Here is a 25,545-nt window from a genome sequence, read left to right as displayed (position 1 = left end):
GATGTTCCACACCAGGACATGGCCAGCATCAGCTGGGGGAGTTACCTGGAAGGGAGGCCAGCCTGGGTCTGGGAAGGGGGTCTGGCATTGCTCAGTGGCTGGTGGGCAATTGCACTGTGCATCCCTGGTTTTTCCCATTTCGTTACCAATGTTATTATCATTTACCATTATTACAGTGTTTTACTTTATTGTCAATTATGACACTTATCTTATCTCAGCCTACAAGTTTTACTTTGATTCTTCTTCCCACTTCACTGAGGTGAGTGGGAGAGAGGGAGGCTGAGTGAGTGGCTGCGTGGTGCTTAATTTCCAGCTGGGCTTAGACCATGACAATATAAAGTCTGTGCATGGGGAAAAAGTGTATGATTATTTCAACCTTTTGTTCAACTGTGCTTTTTCTGTAGTTCATTGTAGACACTTCATACAGATTTCCGTGCTAAAAGCAGTATTAAAGATCTTAAACAGAAGATGAGTTATGCTGAGTTAATTGAGAACAAAAGTACTGGAGAGTTTTGAGCCTACAGTTTCTAGTAGAAGAGAATGTTGAGTTTCAAACAGAAAAAACACCATCCTCAGCGGGAGGGTGGCTTCATCCCGCAAAGATATTTCTGCAAGGAATTGTGTAAGGGTTATTAAAATTCCATTCTGCATTAATGAGCAAATTAGTACTAATGAGCTAATGGCTGAAAACCCAAATGTCAAGGTTGTATTGTGAAAATCTTAGGGGATTTAAAGCACATTATTAATCCTAATGTTGATTTATGATAGTTGTATTTAGCATCAAAATTGCTGTAGACTGTGAGAACAAGATGTGGTTAGTATATGGTTATTCTAACAAAATCCAATGTTTGACACTTCATCCTGCTTCTAGAAAGAAAAAAAAAGGAGTGAGCACTTGTTAGACTTGCTTTATAGTGCATTCTTCTAGAAAGGGACTTTATTTTCTTAAATGCAAGTTCTTGCTTTTGGGCTACTGAGCAATGTCTTCAAGGGAACATTTGTCACTGATTAGGGATCAGACAGCTGGTTTATTTAGATGCCTTGATATGCTTGCAAACATCTCTAACGTCATTGTGGTTTGAGATTTGTTACTTCTGTGCATATGGGTATTCTCTTCTCGGGTGTGTAACTAAATAGGTACCAGGGCATTGGACACTGTTGTGATGGGAGTGTTTAGAAGCCTGGCAGATCAGGCTAGTTTAAAGGTTTCATTCATTCATTAGGAGTATACGTCTTACTAAAGGTTGGCTCGTGCATATTGTTACTCATCACCCTGTACACAGAACTGATACTTACTGTAAATTAGCTCTGAGTATCCAATACCACAGGACTGGTGCTGTGCAGTCCACAGTGGCAGCTGTGGCCCTTGATGGTTCTTAAAAGTCGAGGTGGTGATGCTCAAGAGCTCTTCAAGCAAAGCATGAACTGGTCTTTCTTCTACTATTATCTAATGCCTGATATTTTTATGTAATCAGCACTGTCCAGCCCCTGCAAAGTGTGATTTCCTGTACTTCCAGTAGTGCTTATTTTATGTTTTGCCAGTCATCCTTCCTATGTATTTGGGAGTATGTCCTGCATATTTAGAGTTGGTTCTGCTTCTCTTGCCCTTTAGTCTCGCAAATTTTGGTGTGTGGTTTTCTCCTACAGGTAACTGCAGCCCTTTGTATTTCCCCCTTTGGTGATCACATTTCTCTTGTCACTTTGAAGAAAATCTAGTATTAATTGTATGGTGATTGATAAATTCCTAATTTCTAGTCACAGGCATCTGCTTTGTCTACACGTAAGTTTATGGTTACCTCTTCAGATAGGTGTTTCCTGCCCGTTGTGATTATATGTACTGGTTTGTAGATCAAAGTGATGTACTTCCTAGCAGCTTTTGCAAGATCAGTTGTTAGCTGTGAAATTCCTAGCAGCACCACTGCTTATTGGCCTAGTTGTAAAGTCCCTTTGATCACTTGAATTTGCAGGCTGTTCTTCTTGAAACTTTCCATTCTGTTTCACTTTTTAGCAATGTCTGTACCATTGATACAGGAATCCAGATTTTTTGAGCTAAACACTAAAACATACCTAGGTAGGCTTTTGACCTTAGATATTTAGGTTTTTTTCTTAAATATGTTATGGCCAAGTTATTTGTTAAAGTAACACCCTTGCAACATATAATTTACATAGAGTGCCTGGCTTCAGAAGATCTGTATAGTGTTGCAAGATTTGATTATAGCTTTAAAAGTTCTGTTGAAAAATTTTTAAATGTGGGAGAAGGGGTTTTAATTAGGAAAGTGGCTTGTTAGTAATGCTTAATCCTCTCATAGAGATGCCAACAGAAATTAATTTAAAACAAGCAATCCTGTCTGACTGCAAGGGGAGCACTGTTTATTGATAGCTAGTCATGATTTCTAGAGCTGTCAGTTCAGTTTATACTACTGCACAGATGCAACAACGTTAACTGCATCAATAATTACCCTTGATTTTCAGCTTTTCCAATTTTTCATTGATCTGGTTTTTCTGATCCACCTAGGGCACCACAGTAAGAGTGAGGGAATCTATCTCCTTATATGATAAGGTTAGGGACCCATCACTTCTCTCACAGTACGGAGGAGACAGTCTGTATGGCTGATGTTAAGTAAAACTCTCTTCTCATGCCATAGATACAGGTCCTCCTTAAAAATAAAGTAAAATATGCCGTTGTCCATTATAATCTCAAGTGGGAGAAAGCACTCCTATGATCTTAAAATGTCAGATCAATACCTTGCCTTCAGTTGCAGCAGGGAGAATTGATGGAGTATCAGTCATAATGTATGGCTTTTTAAAGGTGCATGCATTTGTTCATAGGAGTCCAAAAGCTTTTTGGAGATCCGACTTCAATTGATCTTAATTCTACTACTTTTTGTGAGATCACTTCTTTTGGAGAAGGAGAGGAGAATGTGAGATGTGTTGTTTCCTTCAATTAAATTTTGGCCTTGTGACATATAGTACATGTATATAATGCTATTGAAACTACTTCTTAATTGTATATTTTGAGGTCATTGTCTTGTTTTTCCCCCCTGTTAGGTCTTGTTCTTTCATTGTCACCTCTGCATCTAGTTCTATTATGTTACTCAGAGTGTACAGTCAGTGGTAAGAATGCTGAGTCTCTGATTGGGTTTTAAATCAGAGCTACTTTACCTAAATTTTGTATCTAGTGATTGAAATCATATATTTCATTGCATTTTTTGGTCCAAAGTAAACTATCACTATTACATGTTTTACGTATGAGCCAGCTGAGGCTAAGATGCAAAAAAACTTTTTTGAAGTTAATCAGGGGCAAGATCAAAAACTAGGAATGTGGATTGTCTTTTCCGTTCTGCGCATTAAACAGGATGGCACTTGAAGTTTCATTAAAGTATGGCTTTAGAAGGTGTGCTTACTTTTCAAAACTACTTTTTTTCATTTGCTCTCCCTTTTTTTGAGATGAATGCGGGATGTCCAAAAGGAATTAAGGTGCAGTGTTTGAAAATTTTTGGTTTATGGCTTAAATGATTCAAAGTGATAATGATCTGAAAAATCACCAGTCTGATAAAATGGTTGTATTCGATTGTTGTATTCAACTTTATATAAAGAGCATTTACAATTATTATTGTATTTATATGCTCTGTATATAAAATTGTTCTTTATCTGTGCCTTCATCTATTGTTTCATGGACTTTTAACATACATTACAAGCTGAGACCATCATAAAAGTGTAACATCATCTGTGTTGCTTTTAAAGTCATGCTTGCAGCTTAGAACTTTAAAAAAGGATTCAAAGGGCTTTCTGAGTTTCCTCAGGTGAGCGATGAACTTGTTGAAGATATCCTGTGTGAAATAACCTTGTGAATGAGTTAGAGACTTCTGAGGACTCTGCCTGTAAAATTCTTTTTTTGTGTGTGTGTCTTATTCTCTGTTTGTTGCATTCCTTTCCAGTTCATTTCATTCTGGTGATGTGAATGCATTTCCAAGTAAATTGGCAGTGTTTACAATCTTGGTCCCCAGTGCCATTTTTTAATCAAACACATAATAAAGTGCTAAATAAACCATTCCCACCTGCATCAAACTCTTTATGTTCTGTATAGGGCATTTTGTAATTTATTTACCCAGGAAGACCCAATTTATCTGCACATCTGGTTTTCAACCCAGTTCTGCTTTTTATCCAGTTTTCCAGCTGGTTGATTGAGGAATAAGGAGGTCAGATGGCTTTCTTGAGGTCAACGTAGTGATTGTCTCAGCTGGGATTATACCCAAACTTTATCCTTTGCTGAACCATTTGGCCACACCACTTCTAACCAGTCTATCCACATTGTTGGCAGTAATGGAACTAACTGCAAATATCATTTTCTTTGTTTTATAGTTTTGCTTGTATTGAAATATTGTCACTTTTATGAGTTCAGAAACATTACATCTGTTCACAACCTGGTTCCCTTTCACTTTGAACAGATGCAATTTTTTGTGATGAATCTCCTTCCTGGATTCCAAATGTATATTAGTTTCACAAGTTCAGGGATGGTGATTGATGATGTTGCTGGTTTGTGTTGCTCTGGTGTGCTTCCTCAGGGCAGACCCTGTCTGACACTCTGCTTTGGGAGAGGAACCCATGTTTTCACTCCTGTGTATTAGTGCTACAAGCTTCTTAAGACTCCTGCTTGTTGAGGTTCTCTTCCTTTACAGTTTACTTTTTACAGGAATATGCAATGTTAGAACAAGATGCACAGATTTAATAAAGGGCTTATTTAAGCATGCATTGCAGTGTATGTACCTGTGAACTGTAAATCTGAGGAAAGAGAAACTCAGAAACACGGTATCATTAGCATACTCTTACTCTGTTTGGTCTTGCTCTGCCTTCCTAAGAGAAGTCAAAATGATTCTGGTTCCAGTTTTTGTTATCAATTTCTTCTTTCCTTAAATTGCCACTGCACTGAATAAACATGACTCAGTGCTAATCCACATACACATCTCCAGTGCCTACAAAATTACAGGACTCTGTGCAGTTAAGCAGATGATGAGGAGGCTTGCTTTCTGATACCAGTCCTATTTTGTTTTCAGATTCTGCTAGGGCCTCTGTTCACTTCACTTGATGAAACATTCTTATTCAAAATATCCATTAAGTACTGAATGTACTTTCCAGGCACAGCTTTCTTCCTTCTGAAAACTGGATTGGGAGCTCTGTGTTGACTGATAAAAAAGCATAAAAGGAAATTAAATTTACAGCTGGCCGTAACTAGTTAAAAATACCACAAATATATTTGTAACAGCCAGGAATTTTTATCCTTTCCTCAAAATTTTGCTCCTGCCTTCATTTTGCTCCAGCCTGCTGTTTTTGCTCCTGTCCTGCTGCACAGGTACATAAACGTTATGGGTTTACACTGGCCAGATGCCAGTGCACCTATGAGGGATAGTGGGATTGATGCCCACATTCTTCACCAGAAATTAATGATTGCAAAACCAGCACAATCACTATGTACTGATTACCTACCTTGTAACAGCTGCCTCTGTATCTGAAGGGGAGGTGATGTAGTCTAGAAGGTAGGACAGGACACAGTAAGAAGACAGATCTTTTGAGATACCCAATTACTCTTCATAATAAACAATTTTACTGTAGCACTGACAAAAGATGGAGAATATGTCTTTCCAGTTAATGCATGAATGCACTTCTCTTAAAGATAGTGGAGTGAATTTGTGTGTGGATTGGCATTGATTTTCCTTTAAACTGGAGAGAAAGAAACTTGTGTGAACCTGTAACTTCCATGATATTGACATGAATGCTGGATATTCACTTCATTGTTTCTTTTCTCACGCTGGAATTTTTTTTTCAGACAGTTTAATACGTTAAGCCTCCTGACCCCACACATCTCTGATTTCCAGCTGTGTGATATGCAGTCCTCTTGTTCTTCAGTATTCAATATATCATGCATAAAGTAGTTTTTATTTTCCCTTCAGCAGTCTGTGGTATATGCAGCAACTACCATGCTGCTGGCTGTCAAATGCATTTTTCCTGCTTTTCCTGCTCCAGACTTGAGCAATGATAAAATAGCAAGGCGATTTTACCAACAGAATTCTTGATGGGTGTGGAATGCCACAGGATCTAGTAGATGATATTACCAGACATGATGCTTAGGAGGCAAACTTTTCTTTCACCCAGAAGAAATCTTGGATTAGAGGAAGTTGGAAGCCAGGAAAATATTAAAAAAAAAAAATCATATGTGCTTGCTCTGTATTCCCTTTTTTCCTAGGCATCTGCCTTTTTTTTTGTTTGTTTGTTGTTTTTTTTGTTTTGTTTTGTTTTGGAGAAAGTATAGTGGTCTGAAATAATTTTTGGTCTGAGCTAATATGACTGTTTTTAGGATTTGGAAGACCAGTAATTTTGTCTAAAATGGAAATAATTAATTGCAATAAATTGTTCCTAGAGCAGTCTATCTTGGAGTCCAGTTCCCACATCTACAAGCAGCTGCATTACCACTCCCATTAATCACAAACCATAAGTTGAAAAATAGCCACCTAAACTGAATAATATATAGGTAATATTGTTGGGGTTATTTTAGCAGGAATTCAGCATACCACATTTTTGTCATAAAGCTTTGGATTTCTAAATAAAGCAATTCTTTTGTTTGGTCATGTGTTTATGTTGACCTGTGACTTGGGCAGTTCTTCTCAGCTGTTTCTTCCCAGGTACTGCTCAGTCACTACTGGGTGAGTATGCTCACTCTTAGCTCTCCAGTCCCCTGATTGTTTTCAGGGCTTATTGTCTTCACTTGGTTCCTGATAATCCATTTTGCTCACTTTCTCTGCTAAAAAGGTAACACTCTGGGTATGCCTATTTCTTCTAGTACTTTCCCTTTCACCCTGGCCCAGAAGCTGTTCTCATTTTGATCAGGGAGTGTAGTGGGTGCACTAAGAAGCTTTTCTTCCCCACCCAACCTGTCTGAATCCAAAAAGTAACAAGTCTCCTAAGCAATCAGATTATTTCATCAGTTGGTTTGCAGAACCACAAGAGATTGAAACTCTGCTGGACCATCTGTTTCCTGACAGGTTAGGTTTATTATTCCTGAATAAACTTCCAGAAAATGTTTTCGTGTCCTTAACAGTAAGAATTCAATAGACTGGAGATCAGGCTGGCTGCTAAGTGGAAAAGTTAATGTTTTTGGTGAAGGCACAATGCAGCCACCTGTGTACTATTACAGTGTGGAAATTACTCATTTGTCTGGTATAGCTTTTGGTCTGACAAGTTCTGGAGGTAATAAAACAATCCTCCTTTTTGTGGGTTTTTAAGTCGACTTCCCTTCTCTTTCCACCCACAAATGCCATGCACATGCCTCTCTTAACCATGCTGGGTTTTGTGCTGTTGGCTGAACTTGCTCATATCAACTTGTAGAGATATTTTTTTCCTTGTCCTACTTACAGAATGGATCTGAGGGGGGAATACAGTTTTCCTTAGGGCTTCCTTTTCTATGCATTCCAGTTATATGCCCCAAATCTGGTATTGGTTTTAATCCTTACAGCCTTTTAATTCATGATTCCTAATATGAAGTAACAACAAATGACCTCTTTTCATGGCTAGTTCTTCTCCAAACTAGGACAATCATTAAATTTAACCAGTTTGATTTTTTTACCTGTGTGCAATCCTTTCTGTTGAAGAGAACCCCTCTTCAGAGGCCTGGTTGATGAGGCTACAGCTGAATAGATTTTTTTGGTATCCAGACTGAGGATTAAAATGTAGACAGCTTCTTGAACGCGTTTTTCTTTTGCAGAGACACTTCTGTTTCTTTTCTTGCTGGTGGAGACGAAAGTAACCTTAAAACAAGTCTTTTTGGAAGAGCTAGGAAACTCCAGTGCATCTCATGCTTTTGCTTTTACTTGCTGCATCCTAGAGTATTGCTTTAAGCAGGGGAGTGATTTGTTTTACTGTAATGTGAAGTCACAACCATGATCATCAGCTGCTGAGATGAAGAGGCTGCTTCATGGCACACAGCTGCCATTATGGCCCTCCTTAGGTCCATGGTGTGATTGGTGTCAAAGCTGTCACACTTAATTTGGCCACTTCATCTCCTGTGTTGTTTCTAGCGCTTTTGCTGTTGTTTTTTTGTTGGGTTTTTTTTTTTTTATTCTTTTTCTAAATGAGGGTGCTGATACCTCTTCAGTTCAAGAGGCCCAGTAGTTAAACAGAGCTACATTTATTGTAGTTCAACAGAAACTAGTCTATTGAAAAACAGACTACCAGCTAATTGGCAAAAAAGTTTCCGAATCTGCTCAGAGCTTCCCACCAACACTCCTCATGTAGAGCAATTTAGAGGGGCTTTTAAAAAGTCAAGTTACACTGCAGCCTGGAAGTGGCTTTTTGAATGTACCTTCTGCACTTGCTGAAGTCTGATGCAATGCTTGGGGTGTTGACAGTGGCTGTAGAAACTGGGGTGGAGCTGAGACCCACTGAGGCAAGGGGACAGCCTTGGTAGTGATCTCTGGTGAGGCTGGGGACATCTGCTGAGCTTGGCCTTGGGGAGTATAAAGGAGAGAAATCTCTTGGGCTTTATAACAGCAGTGAGTGTAGTTGTCAGGCCCTTTGGAACTAAATGCAAATCTCATGGGTTGTAACCACACAGTGCATTTTCCCTAACAAATAAGAGCTACACAAGGTGCAGCAGCACAATGCAGAGCTTGGTATACAGAGTTCCTTCTCTGCTGAAGGACCAGTGGGAGCTACTTGGCTCAACACTTCTGCCCAGCAGGATGGCATCAAGAGTCCAAGAGTCCCTGAGCATTGAATGCACATTGAAAAATAGTTACCACTTGTGTGTTCCTGATCGTTGTAATGGCATGAAGGGTTTATCTTAAAGAGCAAAGAATCCCAAAGCAGCATTTTAATGTATTTGCCTGGGTTCTGTGGTGTTTTTTTAATGAATTGCAAGAGAACATGGAGAATAAATGGGTGCCTGAGGCCCTCTGGTGCCAGCAGAGCACACTGCCTGTCTCCAGCAAACAGCCATCAAATTTCACTTTTATTAATAATTACTTCTGTTTTTTTTAATATTCCATATTTACTTTTACTTTTTAACACAGTGAAACAATTTTTAGGCTAGAATACCTCATGATGTACTAATTGTTTACGTGCAATTGCTTCCTTACTGGAAACATAAATACTCCATCATTTATTTTTCATGTCTTGTTTTGCAAAACTGAGCAGAAAATGAGAGAGGGGATTCTGTTTGCCACCATTATAACTAGTATTTGCATTGAAGGCAAAAAAATGTACAAGAAAGCTGAAGGCTTGGAATTTTTTTTACTACATTCATATCTCTGCCCAAGAACGACTGAGAGGAAAGGTACACAGCTAATTGGGTCTGATGCTGTGGTGTAGTATTTAACTTGTGGGTGGGAGGAGCTAGATGGCTGTGGGGTTTTGTTCTGGTTTTTTGGTTATTAGCCATGAGGTTTTTGATCAAATTGCTAAGACCTTGAGAATCATTTTCAAATACTGTAACCTAAGATACAGCAGTATGGACATATATTAGAATAGATACCACTTGTGCTTAAAATTTATCTTTAAAGTATATATTCACAACTATTATGAATTAGTACAGAGCTCTTCTAGGAAAAAGGGGAGGATATAGAGAATAGCTCCATGCAGGGTAACTTAGTCATGGCTTTTTGCAGTATTTCTGTGTTACACTGGTCTCAGAATTTTTGTAAGTGTGGCTTTTGTCAAAATCTTGCTATTTATACTTATAAGACAAATTTTTGCCATTCCATCAGGTATGAATAGCAGCTGATGAAGTTGAATAAATAAATTAATTTTGGTGTATAGTCAGATAGTTGGCTTGTCACTGTCATCAGTCTGAAATACTCTTTCTCATTTTGCTGTTGCACAAGTTTTTTAAGCAAGAGAAGGGGTTGAATATCCTCCAGAATGCTGTTGTATGTTATTCTTTAACAAGGAATTAAAAAAAAAAAGAAAATTGGAATGTAAAGTTAAGTCTTCATAAGTAGATATACTTTGATTTTTGTATGTTGTGTAAACCAGTGCCTGCAGAGGAAAAGTTATCAAAAAGACCTGAAATGGCTGAGGGGGAGTGGACAGAATGAGGAAGAATAGAAAGTTAAATGGAATCTCTCTAGGTGACATAAGAACTGTGCCTTTTATTCCTATTTAGAGTGAACTTTGGAAGCCTGTTATGGTGATCTGTACAAATTCCTGATCAGTTATTCACAGAAACTCCTCTTCAAGGCTGTCAGTCTATGGAGGAAATGGTAACTTTTGTCAAAATACATAGCTATGGCAAAATGTTTTGTTGTTTCTCTACAAAGATGGTAAGGTTGTTACTCCCAAGGCTGTAAAACAACATGTGCTGAAAGTGCAGATTTCTGCCTTTTTTTTTTTTTCTTTTCTTATTTTAGATTTTGGAATGACTGAAGACTGTAGGTATGATCTAGTTTGGCCTTTTTGGTGTCTTCTGAATAAACTCTAGTTACTATCTGAGTTTTGAAAACATTTTGTTCAGGTGAATTTTTTTATGAATATCAGCAGGAGACTTAAGAAGAGCAAATAAAAATAAGGGAGAGTTGAGTTTCTGTTGAAGAGAGTGTTTTACACTTTGTCAGCATTTTCTACACTCCCAAGGAGCAGTTCAGGGTGAAGAAACCTTGTTGTGGGATTTTGAGGTGATGTGTGTATGGCACTGAACATACCCCACCATACTCAATGCTGATCCTTTAACTGTTCTGGAATTGTAAATGTCTCACTTTTGTTTGGAATAGCTGTGGAGCACTGCATTTTTACAGATTAAAAAGGAAACATTCACTGTAACATGTTGTTGCTTTGTTTGGTTTTTTTCCAGTTCTTCAAGGATCTTATGCATAGCATATGAGGTTTTGCAAGGTTTGCAATATATGAATAAGCATGGAATGGTCCACCGAGCACTCTCCCCTTGCAATATCCTCTTGGATCGAAAGGTACAGCTACAGGAATAAATCTATGGGTTTGTTTGCTGCTAACAAGTGCTGTGTCATACATGGAGACTGGACAGTCACAGTCCTTTCATTGGGGAAAAAAATTGCAGATCTGGAAGTTTGTTTTATTTTTTTAAACTACAATTTCCCCTCATTTGCTAAGTTTCAAATGTATTGCCAAATTTATTTTTCTGTTCTATCCGAAGCCACACTTTTTGTCCCTTCTCAGTGAGGTAATCTAAGCCAATTTGTCATCATTAATTACTTACAAGGTAAGTAATTCCTCCTTCCTACTATTTGAATAGAAGAATACTTCTTTATGGTTAATTAATGTCACTAATATTTCTTGTGTTCCATGATGATATGATACTTGCCTTTTAAGATACCGAGATATTTTTTTGTTCATGGTAATTTATTCAAATTTAAGTATCTGTCAATTCTGTCCAAGGACTATTGAGTTGGCAGAGAGGAATACAATTTCTGGTCGTAAAAACTGAGAGAAATTAATAGCTGCTGTTGTCCTCAGAGCAGTTCCTTCATCAGAACCAACAGCTAAAGAGTTTGACCTATCTGCATAACTACTCTATCAATACTTTTTTACCCAGTTTTGGCAGAATAACTAGATTCTCCCCTTGAAAGGCAAAGAAAGAAGAGGACAAAAAAAATAAACACCAAAAATAAGGAATACATATATTTTTATATGCTTGTAAACAAATGAAAATCATAATAATGCTGTAACATGCAAAAGTACTCTAGGATTTTAAGATACTCCTAAAATCAGTAAAAGAACAGAAGAGGGCTTTGAGACAATAAACTTCTAAGCTCCCCCCTGCCCTTTGAAAGCTTTCTGATGTAGCCTTCTCTGTTGCACCATCTGGAGGCTGGCTGAGTGTAATTCAATATTCAGCAGAAATAAGGCCTCAGTTTAACTTCTGTGCCTAATTTTTTGTTGTTTTGGTGTTAGCTTTCTGTCTTCACACATAAAAAGAAATTACCTGGAAAAACTGTTTGTTTAAAATACGTATTGATACTGTTAAGGAGAGGAAGATGGTAATGAATTGATGGGACATCTGCAAGGCTGGGTAAATGGAAGAGTTGTGGCAATATTCGTTATTTATGTTTAGGGAGTTCTAGGAGTTAAACAGGATTTTGAACAGTTTCCAAACAGAAAAAATGTTCAGTGGAGTATTCAAGCCTTTTTAATTTACTGAAAATACTACTGTAACTTAAAATGTTCTGATGTGTTCCAAACAAAGTGATTTACTTAATACTCTTAAAGTGATTTACTTAATACTCTTGAGAATAAAAGCATTAGAAATAAACACCTCTTTAACTTGCAATGCACTTCTGCATAAGAGATGAGGCAAAAATGTAAGAAGGTGCTTTTTATAGGTTGCTGTCCTCTGACAGCTAATACAGTTTGAAATTATTTTTAAATTTTGTTTTTAACTTTTTAAATTTAAACACAGATTCTTCCAGTGTTGGATTCTGCTGCTCTTCATAATTCATTTTTCCCTTTGCAGGGACATGTGAAGTTGGCTAAATTTGGACTCTACCATATGACTGCTCAAGGTGTTGATGTTGATTTTCCTATAGGGTAAGGATGTAGCTACACAATACAAATATATCAGAGACTTAATTTTTCAGGAAGTAAATTGTGTTTCGAGCACCCCTTATACAGAGGCTTCCGATAATGTCACTAAAGAGGTTGTCATCTGGCTAGGTGAGATGAGTGAAAAATAGAGAATGGGTACCATGCCAGCATGTAAGCCTAACTCTGTGATTCCCTTTATTCAGTCAGTCTTTATTCCCTAGATTTGCCTTCAGATACTAATATTCCCTATGACTTGGATTCCTAATTTCAAATTTAGGAAAATGCACAATCAGTGCTTTGCTGTTGCCCACCAATGTAAGGTTTCTGTCTCTTTATAATTTTATGATTTATTTTCAAGGGATCATACTGTATTACAAACCACTGCTTTGTTGCAGAGGGTTTTTTGTCTGTTTTGGTTTTTTGAGGTGTCATAATGTTTTCAAATTAAGTACTGAGCTGATGTTTCCTTTCAAAACATGATTGCATACTTTTTAGGTATTATACTGAAGTGTTGACAAAAAGAAAAGTGATAATATTATTTTAAAATCATCTAGTAGAAGGTAATATAGGTCCTTAACATTTTTTCTTACTTTTTCTTGCAAATTCAGAAGTTATTTGATGGGAACACATTATCAGTGAAAACCTACTGCTACCATCTCAAAGTATGAGCCTAGGACACACTTATTTAATATCCTAATGCTGAAACTCAATCTCTGTTTTCCCTAAGACATGTAAATCCACCACTTTGAAAGCTGAGGTTTCCTTTCACGAAACAACAGAGCTAGTGATTGGGATTTGACCTTTTCTGTAGCAAACACTATTCTGGAGTGAAATTTTGCTTTAATGTGTAGATTTTGACTGAGTAAAATAGGCAGTATTCTGGTTTCTCAGAATGCCAAATTATTCTGATTGTGTAATGGGAAGTCACACTTTTTGGACAGAAGGATAGTATCTAATGTTTCTGTATCTTTCTAGGTACCCATCATATCTGGCACCTGAAGTAATTGCACAGGGAATAGGCAAACCAAGTGATCACACCCAGTGTGAGAAGCCTCTGCCTTCTGGCCCTAAATCAGATCTGTGGTCTCTTGGTATAATACTATTTGAGCTGTGTGTGGTATGTAAAAGAATAATTCTCTTGATTTTGACTCTGGGGAAATAGTTTCATTAACTTGATTGCTCTTGACTGTGGGGTTAATGACACCCTGCCCATCACTCAAGCCCAAATATCAGAATATTTTGGCATTCCTACCTGGTTCACGGAATAGGATGCATTTTGGTGTGTAGGATGTTTGGTATATGTGCTAACCATGAAGGATAGTTACTTGTGGAGCCACAAGAATTTGACTGCAAGGCAGTTCCATTTAAGAGAAGTTATCAATGAAACATTTTTGCTGTATCATGATGTGAAACTGTTTCTGCCATAGTTGGGGTAAATAAGGTTTTTTGTTCTCACATATAGTTTTGATATGTCTAAAATTCGTATGTGAAAGCTTATTTCACTGGTTTTGTATAAAGATGGCATAAAATGTTATCTAAATATTTTCATGTAGTAGCTGTTTCTTTCAAATTCAAGTGTAATTTGGCTTTGTTATTTTTTAGGGGAGAAAATTATTTCAGAGTTTGGAGATAGCAGAAAGATTGAAATTTATACTTATGTTAGGTAAGTAGCACAAAATCAATTTTTCAAATTTCCAAGTAGCTCTATGATTAGAGCTTTATAGACTAATCAGCTTATGATGCTCACTCCTAAAGCACTTTACCTTTGTCATCTTTCATCTGCAGATTTATATAGGCATTTGTAGCATGTTGCTTCTCTAGGGCAAGTATGGAGCTGGATGCCAGGAAAAAACTTGGGAAAAGCTGGCAGTATATTAGAGTAAGGGCAAACTATTAAAGAAAAATTAAAGACAAGAAAACATCCTCAAGAATGATGATCGTTTTCATGGGTATTTGTTGGTTTATGTTGCAGGAAGTTTCTGAAATGAGTTAGGAATTGATGACACTGAAGGAAACTATCCCCTACAGTGCCTGTGTAGTAATGGCCAAGCAGGGAGAAGCAGGACTCAAATAGGAAGACAAAAATAAAGAGAGATGAAAAGTGTTTTAGTGAACTGAAGCTTTTGTCTCTGGTTTCACCTTTAAACGATAAAACATCACTGTACAAGTGGAATTTTGGCTTAATGTAGATGAGTCAGGTAGTGGGACTATCCTTGCAGATTTTAAAACTTGGTTTTTGGTGGTGTTTATGTATAAACCGTGGGAAGAGGAAAGGCATGAGTTTGCAGTTTGAAGCCTTAGCAGTAAGTTATTATTATCAAGAGCAAACAGCAATACTGCTAAAATTAATTGCTCTCAGGAGAAATATCTTTTTCATTCAGCAGCTAGTTCTTGAGTGCTGAAATTCTGACTGTTTTGGGGATTTGGTAACAAGGCTTCCTAAGGCATCTCCATACACTTCAATCTGAATTCAAGTTATTGGTTTATCCACTGAAAAGCATTCATGTCCTGACTTGGGAATTATTTGTTCAATAAAGGAGTCACAGGAAGTTCTAAAATACTGCTTGTATTATTTGCAAGGAGCAACAGAGGCAAAAATTATTTCAAGTTTCATGTAGGTACCCTTAAGTTCTTCCAAGGATTCATTTTAATTTTTTTATTTATAAGTTGAAAGACTGTTTTACTTTATTTGGCAGAGACTGACAGGCTGGACTAGACCTGTAAATAGATATTCACTGTTATCTTAGATGTGTTACTTAACTTTGCTAGCTTCTGTCTGCATAGGTTATACTAATTTTCATTTCTGATTTTGATAATTCACTTTCAAGTGATGTGGCAGCATCAGTAAAAAGCCAACATTAAGTGCTTTTTATTTGAGTGGACTTTTATCTGTTATCCTGTTTAATTGGTATCACTCTATTAATAATCTTTAACTTTTTATTGTTCTGTTTGTTTTCCAAAGGCTGTGTAGATGATATTGTAACTGTATTGGCTGAAGAACATGGTTGCCTTGATATTATTAAGGTTTGTGAGACTCATTTGCTCTTCCATGCTGTCTTACCCAGAATATTTTATTATTGCTGCATAGTATTTTACATATTTATTTTCTAAATTCATTCGGTCAGTTACTGTATTGCAGTGTGATGAAAAATTTTGAAGTCATAACTACATGTCTAAGATCCTTTCAAATAGCCAGCACTAGTAATATTCTTTCTTAAAATTGCTGTCAGTCTCAGTAACTGTTAATGCTCTCTGAGTAGTTTAGTAAGCTATAAATTTCCTTTAAAGTTTTGGTGATTAAGTATTTTTCTTCCAGAAATTATGTCCTCCAGCTGGTCCACTTCACAGATTCTGATAGTGTAGATTTATATAGTTCAACTTTTCCTTACCCACAAAAATGATTACTGAATCTTAGTGCCTGTATATTTTGAGACATTATATGAAAGAGTTCTGATTGTTAGCAGAAGGATGTGGCCAGGCACTGCATTGTTTCCAGCAGGGTACAGAATATCTAAATTAAAAAATAAGTAAAAGGCTGCATACATTGCACATTTTTCAGATTTTTTTCCACTAAATCAAATGTAGGATTGGGAGGTGAGAAGAATTGCTTCCCCAGAATTTTGGTCTCACATGGCCAACCTCATGTGCGTAGGTGTGAAATTTTATTGCCCTCAAAGGAATATCCTGTATGTTAAAAGTTAAGTATGAGCCAAGTGACTTGCTGAATTAAGACAGTAATAAACAGACCTCCTCCATATTTTCTTATGTTCCAGGACCTTTCTGAAAATATCACAGCTCTACTGAAGAAATGCCTTACGTTCCAGCCTTCTAAGAGGCAAGTGTTCAGTCCAAGGGCCTGGTGATCTCTGTGGGTTACTGTGAAATTAGAAAAACTGTTGCTGAACCTTTTTTTTGGAATACTGACATTTGGGCTATCTGTAAGAAATTCTCAGTTTTGTGCTTTTCAGTGATTAAAAGAGAAGAATTAGAGGTCTGAATTTGGGCTGTAAACAAACTAGTATGTTGTGCTGCATATAATTTAAAATAACTTGCTAATATTCATTACTGGGGACATTTTTTGCTGAAATGTAACATTTTTGGGAGTACTTTGTTTTAATTGTTTTATCCTCTTCTCTTAATTTAAGGCCAACTCCAGAGGAATTGCTACATGACAGTTTGTTCAGTGAAGTATCCTCACTATATCCTCCCTTCCACAAACCTGCTGGTCTGTTCTCATCTTCTCCAAGGTGTGCCAATTTAACACTGCCTGAAGACATAAGTCAGTTATGTAAAGGTAAAAGCAGGTAGTGGGATAATTATCATTGGAGGGGGAAGGAAAATAAAGTGCTATTACATTTTCTCTCCAACAAATTATTGACAGAGACTGTTAAATGTTACAACACTAGATTAATGCAATAAGTTGTTTAATTGAGGGAGACATGAACAAACATGTTTTGAGGGATGTCTGCAAGCCAAAACAGTCAACTCTTAATTTTATGCTTCAAACTCAGGGGAAAAAAATAACATTAGTATTCAAGTTCATGTTGCAAAAGCAGTGTTATCTTTTGCCTTCAGAATTTGGACACATGCATGTAGAAGATAATTATTTTTCTGCTATTGATAATTGAATTCTGCTAGATCATAACATAAAATGATTTTTGGAAGTACTGGAAAGCAAAGTCTTTGTGAAAGGGGTCACATTCTGGACTAAAAGAATAAAGTTCGAAGCTTTAAACCACAGTATGTTGAAAATGCTATGGCTCTTAAATCCTGATTAGTTTTTTTCTTATGAACTTAGAAATGTTTAGAAAATCTCATCTGGACAAAGATTTTTTTGCTTTGCTAGAATGAGTGTGGTATGTGAAGGGAAGAGAGATTTATAACTTCACAGTAGGAATCACTTGTTTCTTATTTTAAGTATTTGTGCTATGCACAAAACACTGTTTTGTTTTGTTTAAAAACACACAGGAAGCAAAAGTCTAGACTCAATGTATTCATGTGAGGGGTTCATGGCAAACTACAGAAATATCTGCATTTTTAATGACTGCTTTCCTTAAATCTCCTTAAAGAGCACTTGCAAAGGAAAGGTCACTTTTCCTCTAACTTGACATTAAGGTTATGACCTTTCAAACAGAATAATTTTTTTTTCAACTTTCTACAACTCTAAACACAAGTATGTGTTTAGAGTTGTAGAAAGAAATACAAACTACCTAAAAGGCTGTAATTTATTTTTGTGTCATTTCTCCCAACAGATGAAGATGATGATTACCTAGCTGAAAGATCAGTTGAAGAGGTTTATTATCTCTGGTGTTTGGCTGGAGGAGACTTGGAGAAAGAGCTTGTCAACAAGGAAATAATTCGATCAAAGCCACCAGTCTGCACACTTCCCAAGTAAGGGTGGGGAAGCACTTTTAAGGAGAGAGAGAGAGGGGGATGGATGGATGGATGGAAAGGAAGGAAGGAAGGAAGGAAAACACTAGTGATTGCGAGAACATACTTAGTTTAAATACCTGTACATGTGAAAACACTGAAAATGGCATTCTTGAACAGAAGGAAATTGTCACTTCCCCTCTTATCCAGTTTAAGGCTTGTATCTGTCTCCTGCCTATTGCTTTCTGAAATTTGAAAAGATGCTGGTGAAGTGCAAAATACTGTAATGGGAGTCCCTAAATTTTGTGCACTTTCCAATAGTATTAAGTTTTACTAATAATGTCTCACTGTGCTTCAGAGGGATATTTGTAATTTAATTTAATATGTTATGTAGCGAATTCTCACATTCTGAATTCCCTTTCACAGAGCAGCAGCACTGAATGGAGAACTCAATTATTCAGCAGATTAGCTAGTTACTTTTTTCCCAAAATGCTTTGTTTTATGATTTAGAACTCTGCAACAGCATTTTAGTGATTGCTACTTTTATCTTACTGCTGCACATGTTGCAATTTTATGTAGAACATTATGATGTTTTAATCCTATGATCTGATCTTAATGGCATAATTAGGTGCCCATATATATCAATTTACTGTTTCTGTGTTTAAAAACCAGAAGAAGAGTGTGTACAGCCAAAATGCAATATCTTTCAAAAGAAAAATGGTGGAAATAGATTTAAGTGTTATTTTGGTATCAAAATTAGTGTGAGATTTTTGAGGGGTTGCTTATTTCTTTGCCCGTAGGTGAATACAGATGCTTTTCAGTTTTGAGGGACAAATATTTTCCACCATACTGTCCATCTTAAAGATGAGGAGTTAATTTCAAAAATGCAGTCTATCTCTAAGTTACACTGAGAATGCTAGGTTAAATTATGAAAATCAGTTTCATGTGGTCTACTTTAAAAATATCATAATAGTGCATACAGAAATTTTCCATTATCTTGGATACATTTGTATCCTTAGATGGACTGCAACAGAAAAGGTCAGACTTTCACTTGGGGTTTTTTGTCATGATGGGAACTGCCTTTCATATGATAATAATATTTTATTTTTGCTTTTCACAGTAAATGACAGGTCTGTTCTGTGCAAGAGCAAGGAATAAAAGGGGTTATTAATCCCATATCTCATAACTCTTTCTTTATGTGCAAAGCAAAGTTAAAGAAAACCTGAAATATGCCATTTTACAGAAGAAGCTGTCTGAATAACTTAAGGTGATTGTACCTTCCCTTGATAGCAGATTTCATGCCATGCAGAGTCAATACAGTATACTTCTAAGACCTATACTTTGTTTTAAAGAGGAAACTTCTTGATGTAAGAGATTTTTTTTTCCTAGCTCAAGTCCTATGTTATAAAGTGACGTGATTTTTTTGTTGTTCTTGTTTTTGAAGCTTTTTATTAGAAGATGGTGAGAGCTTTGGGCAAGGACGAGATAGAAGTTCCCTCCTAGATGACACAACTGTGACTTTGTCTCTGTGCCAGCTCCGAAACGTAAGAGTGATAGTGTGCATTTCTTACTTTCTTCTCTGCAGAAACAATTGTTTAAAGGGAATATGTAACAGCAGCTCCTACTGCTGTTTCTACCAATGGAAGTGTCACTAATTCCAAGAGAACACTTCTTAGTGTCCAAGTCAGATTCTGGTTTGTGCTGTTAAATTGTTTTGCCTGCAAAAGCTTAGTAAATTTGATTTGTCTTCTGTCCCTCCCTTTCCTTTTTCTGTTACCTGCTTTGTTCCAGTGTAGTGCAAATTGTTCTGTACCACTTGGTATTCTCCACAATTGCTACAACTATTTGCTCGGGGAATGTCTTCTGTATGCTTTAATTACTGTCTGTCAATGGCTCACATTACCCAAAAGTAAACCAATTCATTTCAGTTTCAGCTCCTCCAAAGCTTTATACTTAACATTGGATACCAATTTTCTGCTAGTTGATTATTAATTTTTGGAATTCATGGCATGAAATGGCTTTTTCAAAAGGTCTCTTCGAAGCATTTTGCAAAAATGCTGTAATGCAGTTTTCTTACATCTTCATTGGGAAAATCAGCTCATGGCAACTCATGATTTGGCTTGATGTAATGCTCAGTTACAAGATTTACTGTATATATCACTGAAATGTTTTAATTGTTTATATGTCTTTGCTCTTGTAGAGCTTTATTGCTGTCATATTGGGAACCTATGCTGCCCTGTTTGCAGCTTGCTTTTTTATAGTAGCAAATTCAGTTCTGTCAGGTTTTTTTGAAAAACCCTTTTCATAATACAGGGGTTAGGACAAAAAAGAAGGTGACTCCTGACTCTGCCACCTTAATATTGGAGGTAGTGTGTGAAATACTGTGTAAACACATTTCTTCAGTAGAACTTTGCTTCACACAAATGCATCAAGGCAGACCAAAGAATGGGGTTATTTTCTTCAGTAGATCAGTGGGGCTTGTGAGGCAGGTTAAAAATAGGCAACATCTATTTTAAACATAATACACACTGCAGCTTCTGCTGTTGTTCTCACTAGAGGGCAGTTTTTCAAGGCTTTTTTAAAACATTTTGATCTGTAATTTTGGGTATTGCTGCCTACTTCTATAAGTGCAGCAAGAAATAATTGTATACTGAAATTTCATTTTGTGGAAGATGCAAGACTGAACCTTGCAGTGTTAGTTGAAATAAGTTTTTGAACTCGTGCAATTTTTCAGACACCTTTTGTAGAGTAGAGTATGATGCTTATAATCAAAAGAGGAGGAGTACTGAGTGAACAGAGAGTGCACTCTTCTGTCAGCCCCAAGAGGAGCAGGCTGTGTGCCTGCAGGTTAAGGGCTGAACTGCAAGACAGAGCACTGCAGGGAACATGGCATTAAACATTAATCATGCACCAATAGAGGTCTGAAAACTTCAGTCAAAAATCCAGCCATGTTTGTCTGCTACCTTTGCTGAGTGTATTTCCTAAAAGGAATTCAAGTTTGCATAACTCCTGACCTGATTAGAACCATAAAAGCAAGTTGTGCAATTGCTTTGCAGCTACTTGGATAGAAGTCCAGGTAGAAAAATGAGGAAACAAAGAAGAACAATGTAATACTATTGATCTATTAATCCATCGTGCCTGTAAACTATTCTTTGTATGGAAATAGGTTTGTGGATCTCTTTAGGCAGGAGGACTTCCAAAAGGAAGTTTTAGTGTTGAAACTTCCAAAAGGTTTTAGTGTTGAAGGCTAAATGCTTCATTGCTGGCAAAGGACTGAGCTAATGTTTAGGTCTCAAAGCAAGTTACTGAATTTGACAAATGAATTGCTATTTAATAGTTTTTGTATTCCACTAAGATTTCCACTTGAATTCTGAGCAGCATTCTGATAACAAATTATTTTTCTTCCTCCTTTCAGAGACTAAAGGATGTTGGTGGAGAAGCATTTTATCCACTGCTTGAAGATGAGTAAGTATGTGTGTAAATTGGTGCATCTGTAATACACTGAATTATGAGTTACTAGTTTTATTTGAGTGGCACACTGCACAGCTATGGCATACAGACACAACTGCCTCCCAAAAGCAAAGCTAACATGTCTCTTCTGTTTGGCTCTGAAAGTCAAGAGCTGATAAACATGCTGTACTTCAGACCCTGATACCAAACAGAGGATCTTAGCCTCTGTCCTGGAAATTAATTGTTTGTGTTGAATATTCAAACTTACTCGTTTATTCTTGTTTCTGACTAAGAAATGCTTCATGCAGTATTAATTATTTTCAGTGGTTGGGTTTTCTTGCTGTTCACTATTGCTACCCTTTTTTTTCTAGCCAGCCAGCTTTACCTCATTCCAACAGTAGCAATGAGCTCTCTGCAGCTGCTACTCTTCCTCTGATCATCCGGGAGAGGGACACAGAGTACCAGCTAAATAGAATTGTCCTCTTTGACAGGCTGTTGAAGGTATGGAGTCCTTGTGATGCTGGATAATTGGATTTGGTCTGTTAATTGGAAGATTTTGAAAGACCAAGTAATTGTAAAAGGAAGCAGAGGTGCAAGAGACCACAGTAGGAAAGGGGGAAGAAAAAAAACCCTTCAGAAGTATAAGACTGAAAATAAAAATAGAACAAATTATTCTTAGTACTGGTGAATATAAAAGTAGATCTTAAAGTATCCACATGGAAATAGAGCTGTTGCTAATACTGGTTATTTACTGATGAAAATAATTTTACATCCATTATTTTATAACAGACTAAGCTATTATAGGTATAAATATGCCTGTACCATTTCTGCATTTCCAAGCAATAAACTTTTTGAAAACATGGCAATGCCATGTTATAAATGTGAGATTTATACTGGGTAAAGAAATAGCAGCCCCTAATTTACATATATGCAGAGAGATAGATTCCTGTTTAAGAATGAGAGAGCTGATGCACGTTATCAAGGGTAAACTAGAAATGTTTAATAAAACCAAGATAGATACATATTATGAAAAGAAAGATAAAATGAAGAAAAAGTTCATAGTACAAATTTGGATTAGTAGATCTATCCAGTATATACCAAAGCACATGAATGCATTTATGAGAAGGAGTGGACATTTTAAGATCAAAAAGTAGTCCTTCATCCAGGCATTCCAGTTAGGAATTAAATTTACTTTTTGTGTAACTTGTATTCACTGTTTTCATTTGGAGGAAGACTGTCCCTGTTTTGAGATTTGAATTGTTTCAGTTACATTTGTGATAACAATTTTTTTCTGGTTAATCTCTTCTCTTTGAAGGCCTACCCATACAAGAAAAACCAAATTTGGAAAGAAGCCAGGATTGACATCCCTCCCCTTCTGAGAGGCATAACCTGGGCTGCCTTGTTGGGTGTTGAGGTAAGGGTGTTTGGAGAAGTTCCAGTACTGACTGGGAATGGAGTGCATTAGGAATGGGGTTGACAAGGAAGCTGGAATGGGTTTAAAGATCTAGCAGGTAGGTTGCTGTAATTTCAAACAAAATGAGTCATAAAATTGTGCAAATAAAGATGATGTTCTGACAAACTTGCTTCTTTTCTGTAAGGTTATTTGATTTCAGAATGCATATGTGAACTTGACTGCCTTAAATTTTGATTATTATTTTCAGTGGAAAATAATACCCTGACATTTGGTAATTAACCAGGGTTTTTTGTTTTGATTTTTAATATTTTGACAAATGCAGTTGACAATCCTTCTGCTCCAGTCAGCAGTAGATGAACAAAACAGGAGAAAACACGAAATGTATTTTTCTCACCTACCAATCAATACATTTCCCAGAAAAAATGGAGAATAAATCAATCAAATACAGTCCTTTGGGACAATGGAATTTCCCAGAAATGAAGGCTTCTCACAGAGTGGCTGGACTACCCAACCTTTGGATTTACCTTGCTTGCAATCCTGCAGCAGCAGATCATTAAGATTCTTAGGGGTAACACATCCTAGGTTATTCAGGAGATTTAGCTTAGGATGTGATCCTCTGAGTACCGTATAATATAATTAACAAAAAAGCTTGGAAGATGAAGAAAAACTGCTGGTCAGGCTTGTAGCCTGAGTCTTAGGAAATTAGGAAATTAGTCAATTCTCATGCTTCAGCAACTTGCCATCTATACAATAGGAGTGTTTTCCTGTCCCATAACATTAAAATGGACATGTTAATAGAACTGAGAGCACCTCTTAACTTGAAAATGGGAAACTACAAAGTGCATAGCTTTCTTCATGAACAACTGAAGATCATGCTGAGGAGATCTATATGAAGGTCTGTATGTTTTGAGTTAATAACAGAATAAAGATGGTTTTGTTGAAATTACCTGTCAGAATCTTCTGTTCTTCTGCTAACTGAAGTTCCTAACAAAAACAGTCAACTTCTCATATCACGATGTACATTGTCATGTGCACTTACGTTGGCAAGGACTTCCTAAATTCAAATAATTCTTCTTCCACATTTAGGGTGCCATAGAAGCAAAATATGATGCCATTGATAAAGACACACCGATTCCTACAGACAGACAAGTAAGTCCTGTGTTGTTACCAAATATTATCACTTGAAGATCCTTCCCACCCATCACTTGCCTGTCACAGCACTCGTGGTGGATAACAACAATATGCTTCCCCTTGCCCTCCAGCCTTACACTGTAGCAAAAATCTTGCAAACAGATCAGCACAAATACTTTAACTCAGCTTACAAAATGGGCAAGCTGAAATCCTTTTTTACTTTATAATCATTGTTTCTGTAGCAGCGTCAGCAGTGTAGTGAACAGTATTAATGGTTTATTGTTAAAAATCCTGGGTTTACCAAATGTTTGTTGTGCCTGTTGGACCTTGTAGCAATAGTGCTGAGGTCCTGTGATGTGAGCTATACTTCACAGAAATGGGGGTTTGAGCAATTTGGTTCTCCAAGAAGAGAATGTTCTCAAATGCTCTCTTAGGAGACATAAGAAGACATTACAAACAACAACTGTTCCTTTCAGCTGGGTGAAGAAATATTTTCCATCAAATTGGTTGCAACATTGAGAACTCTGATTTGGTTATCTTTTAAAGCAAAGCAGTATTACCATCTAAAATGAGTCCAGAAGTAAAAAAACTGTAACTGTCGTCTGTTTTCTGCCTTTTTCAAGGGTTAGAACCCTTTAAAAAATATAAATGCAGAAAAGGGAAAAAAAAAATCTCTATTTTTAAATTTTGACAAGTGTGTTAGGTTCCCTGTCAGTTTTGGTTTTGAGAATGATGGAGGAAGAAGATTGTGTGTAGTGGTGGTCTGACCTACATATTTTGGCTGACTTCTACCCCTGGTGTTGCAAGATTGGTGTAGTGCTGCCCCACTCATCCCGATTTTTCTTTGTGTGCTTGGCTCTGGTGCAGATTGAAGTTGATATTCCTCGTTGCCATCAGTATGATGAACTGCTGTCATCACCAGAGGGTCATGCAAAGTTCAGACGTGTGTTGAAGGCCTGGGTTGTTTCCCATCCTAATTTGGTGTACTGGCAAGGTGAGTTTGACTGGTTGGCAAGGGTGGATAATTGAATGGAAAGCTTTGATTTACTGAAAAGTACCTTCTGCTTTTCACCCCCACAATATAAGCCTTTTTTGGGTGCTTTCCTTTCTGTTTCCTTTGAGGAATGAATCTGTGGGTTATTGCAAATTTAAATCCTAATAACTTATATTTAATTCAGAATAAAAATTGCCCCACTCTCTTTGTTATATATTCAGTCTTCATAAGTTTCAATCACTGTATTTTAAAAAGAAAAGTCTGTTGCTTGCTATTAAGCTCCAAGATAATACTGCAAAAGTTACTGAGTTCTTGGAATGATAATTGGCATTTCTTGGATGTCTTGGCAGAATAATCAATTTGGCATTATAGCTGAACAATTTGAAATCCTTGCTGTTTTCATGCATATATTTCACAGTTGCTCTCACCATTACTTGTGAAGGCCTGATAGTGCACAACCAGTATCTAGTGTGCAAATTTTCATTAGAAATTAATGTCTTTATCTTGTGCATTAAAATAAATGAGCTCTTTGTGCTGTTTCTTCATGGCTCTTGTCTCTTTAGGTCTTGACTCTCTTTGTGCACCGTTTCTGTACTTGAATTTTAACAATGAAGGTGAGTACATTTTTCTGCAGTGAGCAAAG

General features: G+C 36.8%; 1 protein-coding gene across 3 annotated transcripts in view; it reads left to right on the top strand.

Annotated features, from left to right (window-relative positions):
- TBCK (TBC1 domain containing kinase) overlaps window positions 1-25,545 on the top strand; it is an 87,918-nt gene that overhangs the window by 10,679 nt on the left and 51,694 nt on the right. For all 3 annotated transcript variants that reach the window (XM_059844225.1, XM_059844223.1, XM_059844226.1), the window contains exons 4-18: window positions 10,838-10,952; window positions 12,473-12,546; window positions 13,519-13,660; window positions 14,146-14,206; window positions 15,506-15,567; window positions 16,317-16,378; window positions 16,689-16,837; window positions 17,796-17,934; window positions 19,358-19,457; window positions 21,329-21,378; window positions 21,735-21,864; window positions 22,679-22,777; window positions 23,864-23,926; window positions 24,776-24,902; window positions 25,466-25,516. In XM_059844225.1, coding sequence (XP_059700208.1) covers window positions 10,838-10,952; window positions 12,473-12,546; window positions 13,519-13,660; window positions 14,146-14,206; window positions 15,506-15,567; window positions 16,317-16,378; window positions 16,689-16,837; window positions 17,796-17,934; window positions 19,358-19,457; window positions 21,329-21,378; window positions 21,735-21,864; window positions 22,679-22,777; window positions 23,864-23,926; window positions 24,776-24,902; window positions 25,466-25,516 — 1,424 coding nt within the window. The remainder of the gene's footprint in view (window positions 1-10,837; window positions 10,953-12,472; window positions 12,547-13,518; window positions 13,661-14,145; window positions 14,207-15,505; window positions 15,568-16,316; window positions 16,379-16,688; window positions 16,838-17,795; window positions 17,935-19,357; window positions 19,458-21,328; window positions 21,379-21,734; window positions 21,865-22,678; window positions 22,778-23,863; window positions 23,927-24,775; window positions 24,903-25,465; window positions 25,517-25,545) is intronic.

The sequence above is a fragment of the Haemorhous mexicanus genome, chromosome 4 (assembly GCF_027477595.1).
Source record: "Haemorhous mexicanus isolate bHaeMex1 chromosome 4, bHaeMex1.pri, whole genome shotgun sequence".
In the NCBI taxonomy this organism is placed as follows: domain Eukaryota; kingdom Metazoa; phylum Chordata; class Aves; order Passeriformes; family Fringillidae; genus Haemorhous; species Haemorhous mexicanus.
Note: the sequence above shows the minus strand (reverse complement) of the source record. Positions and strands in the feature narration are given on the sequence as shown.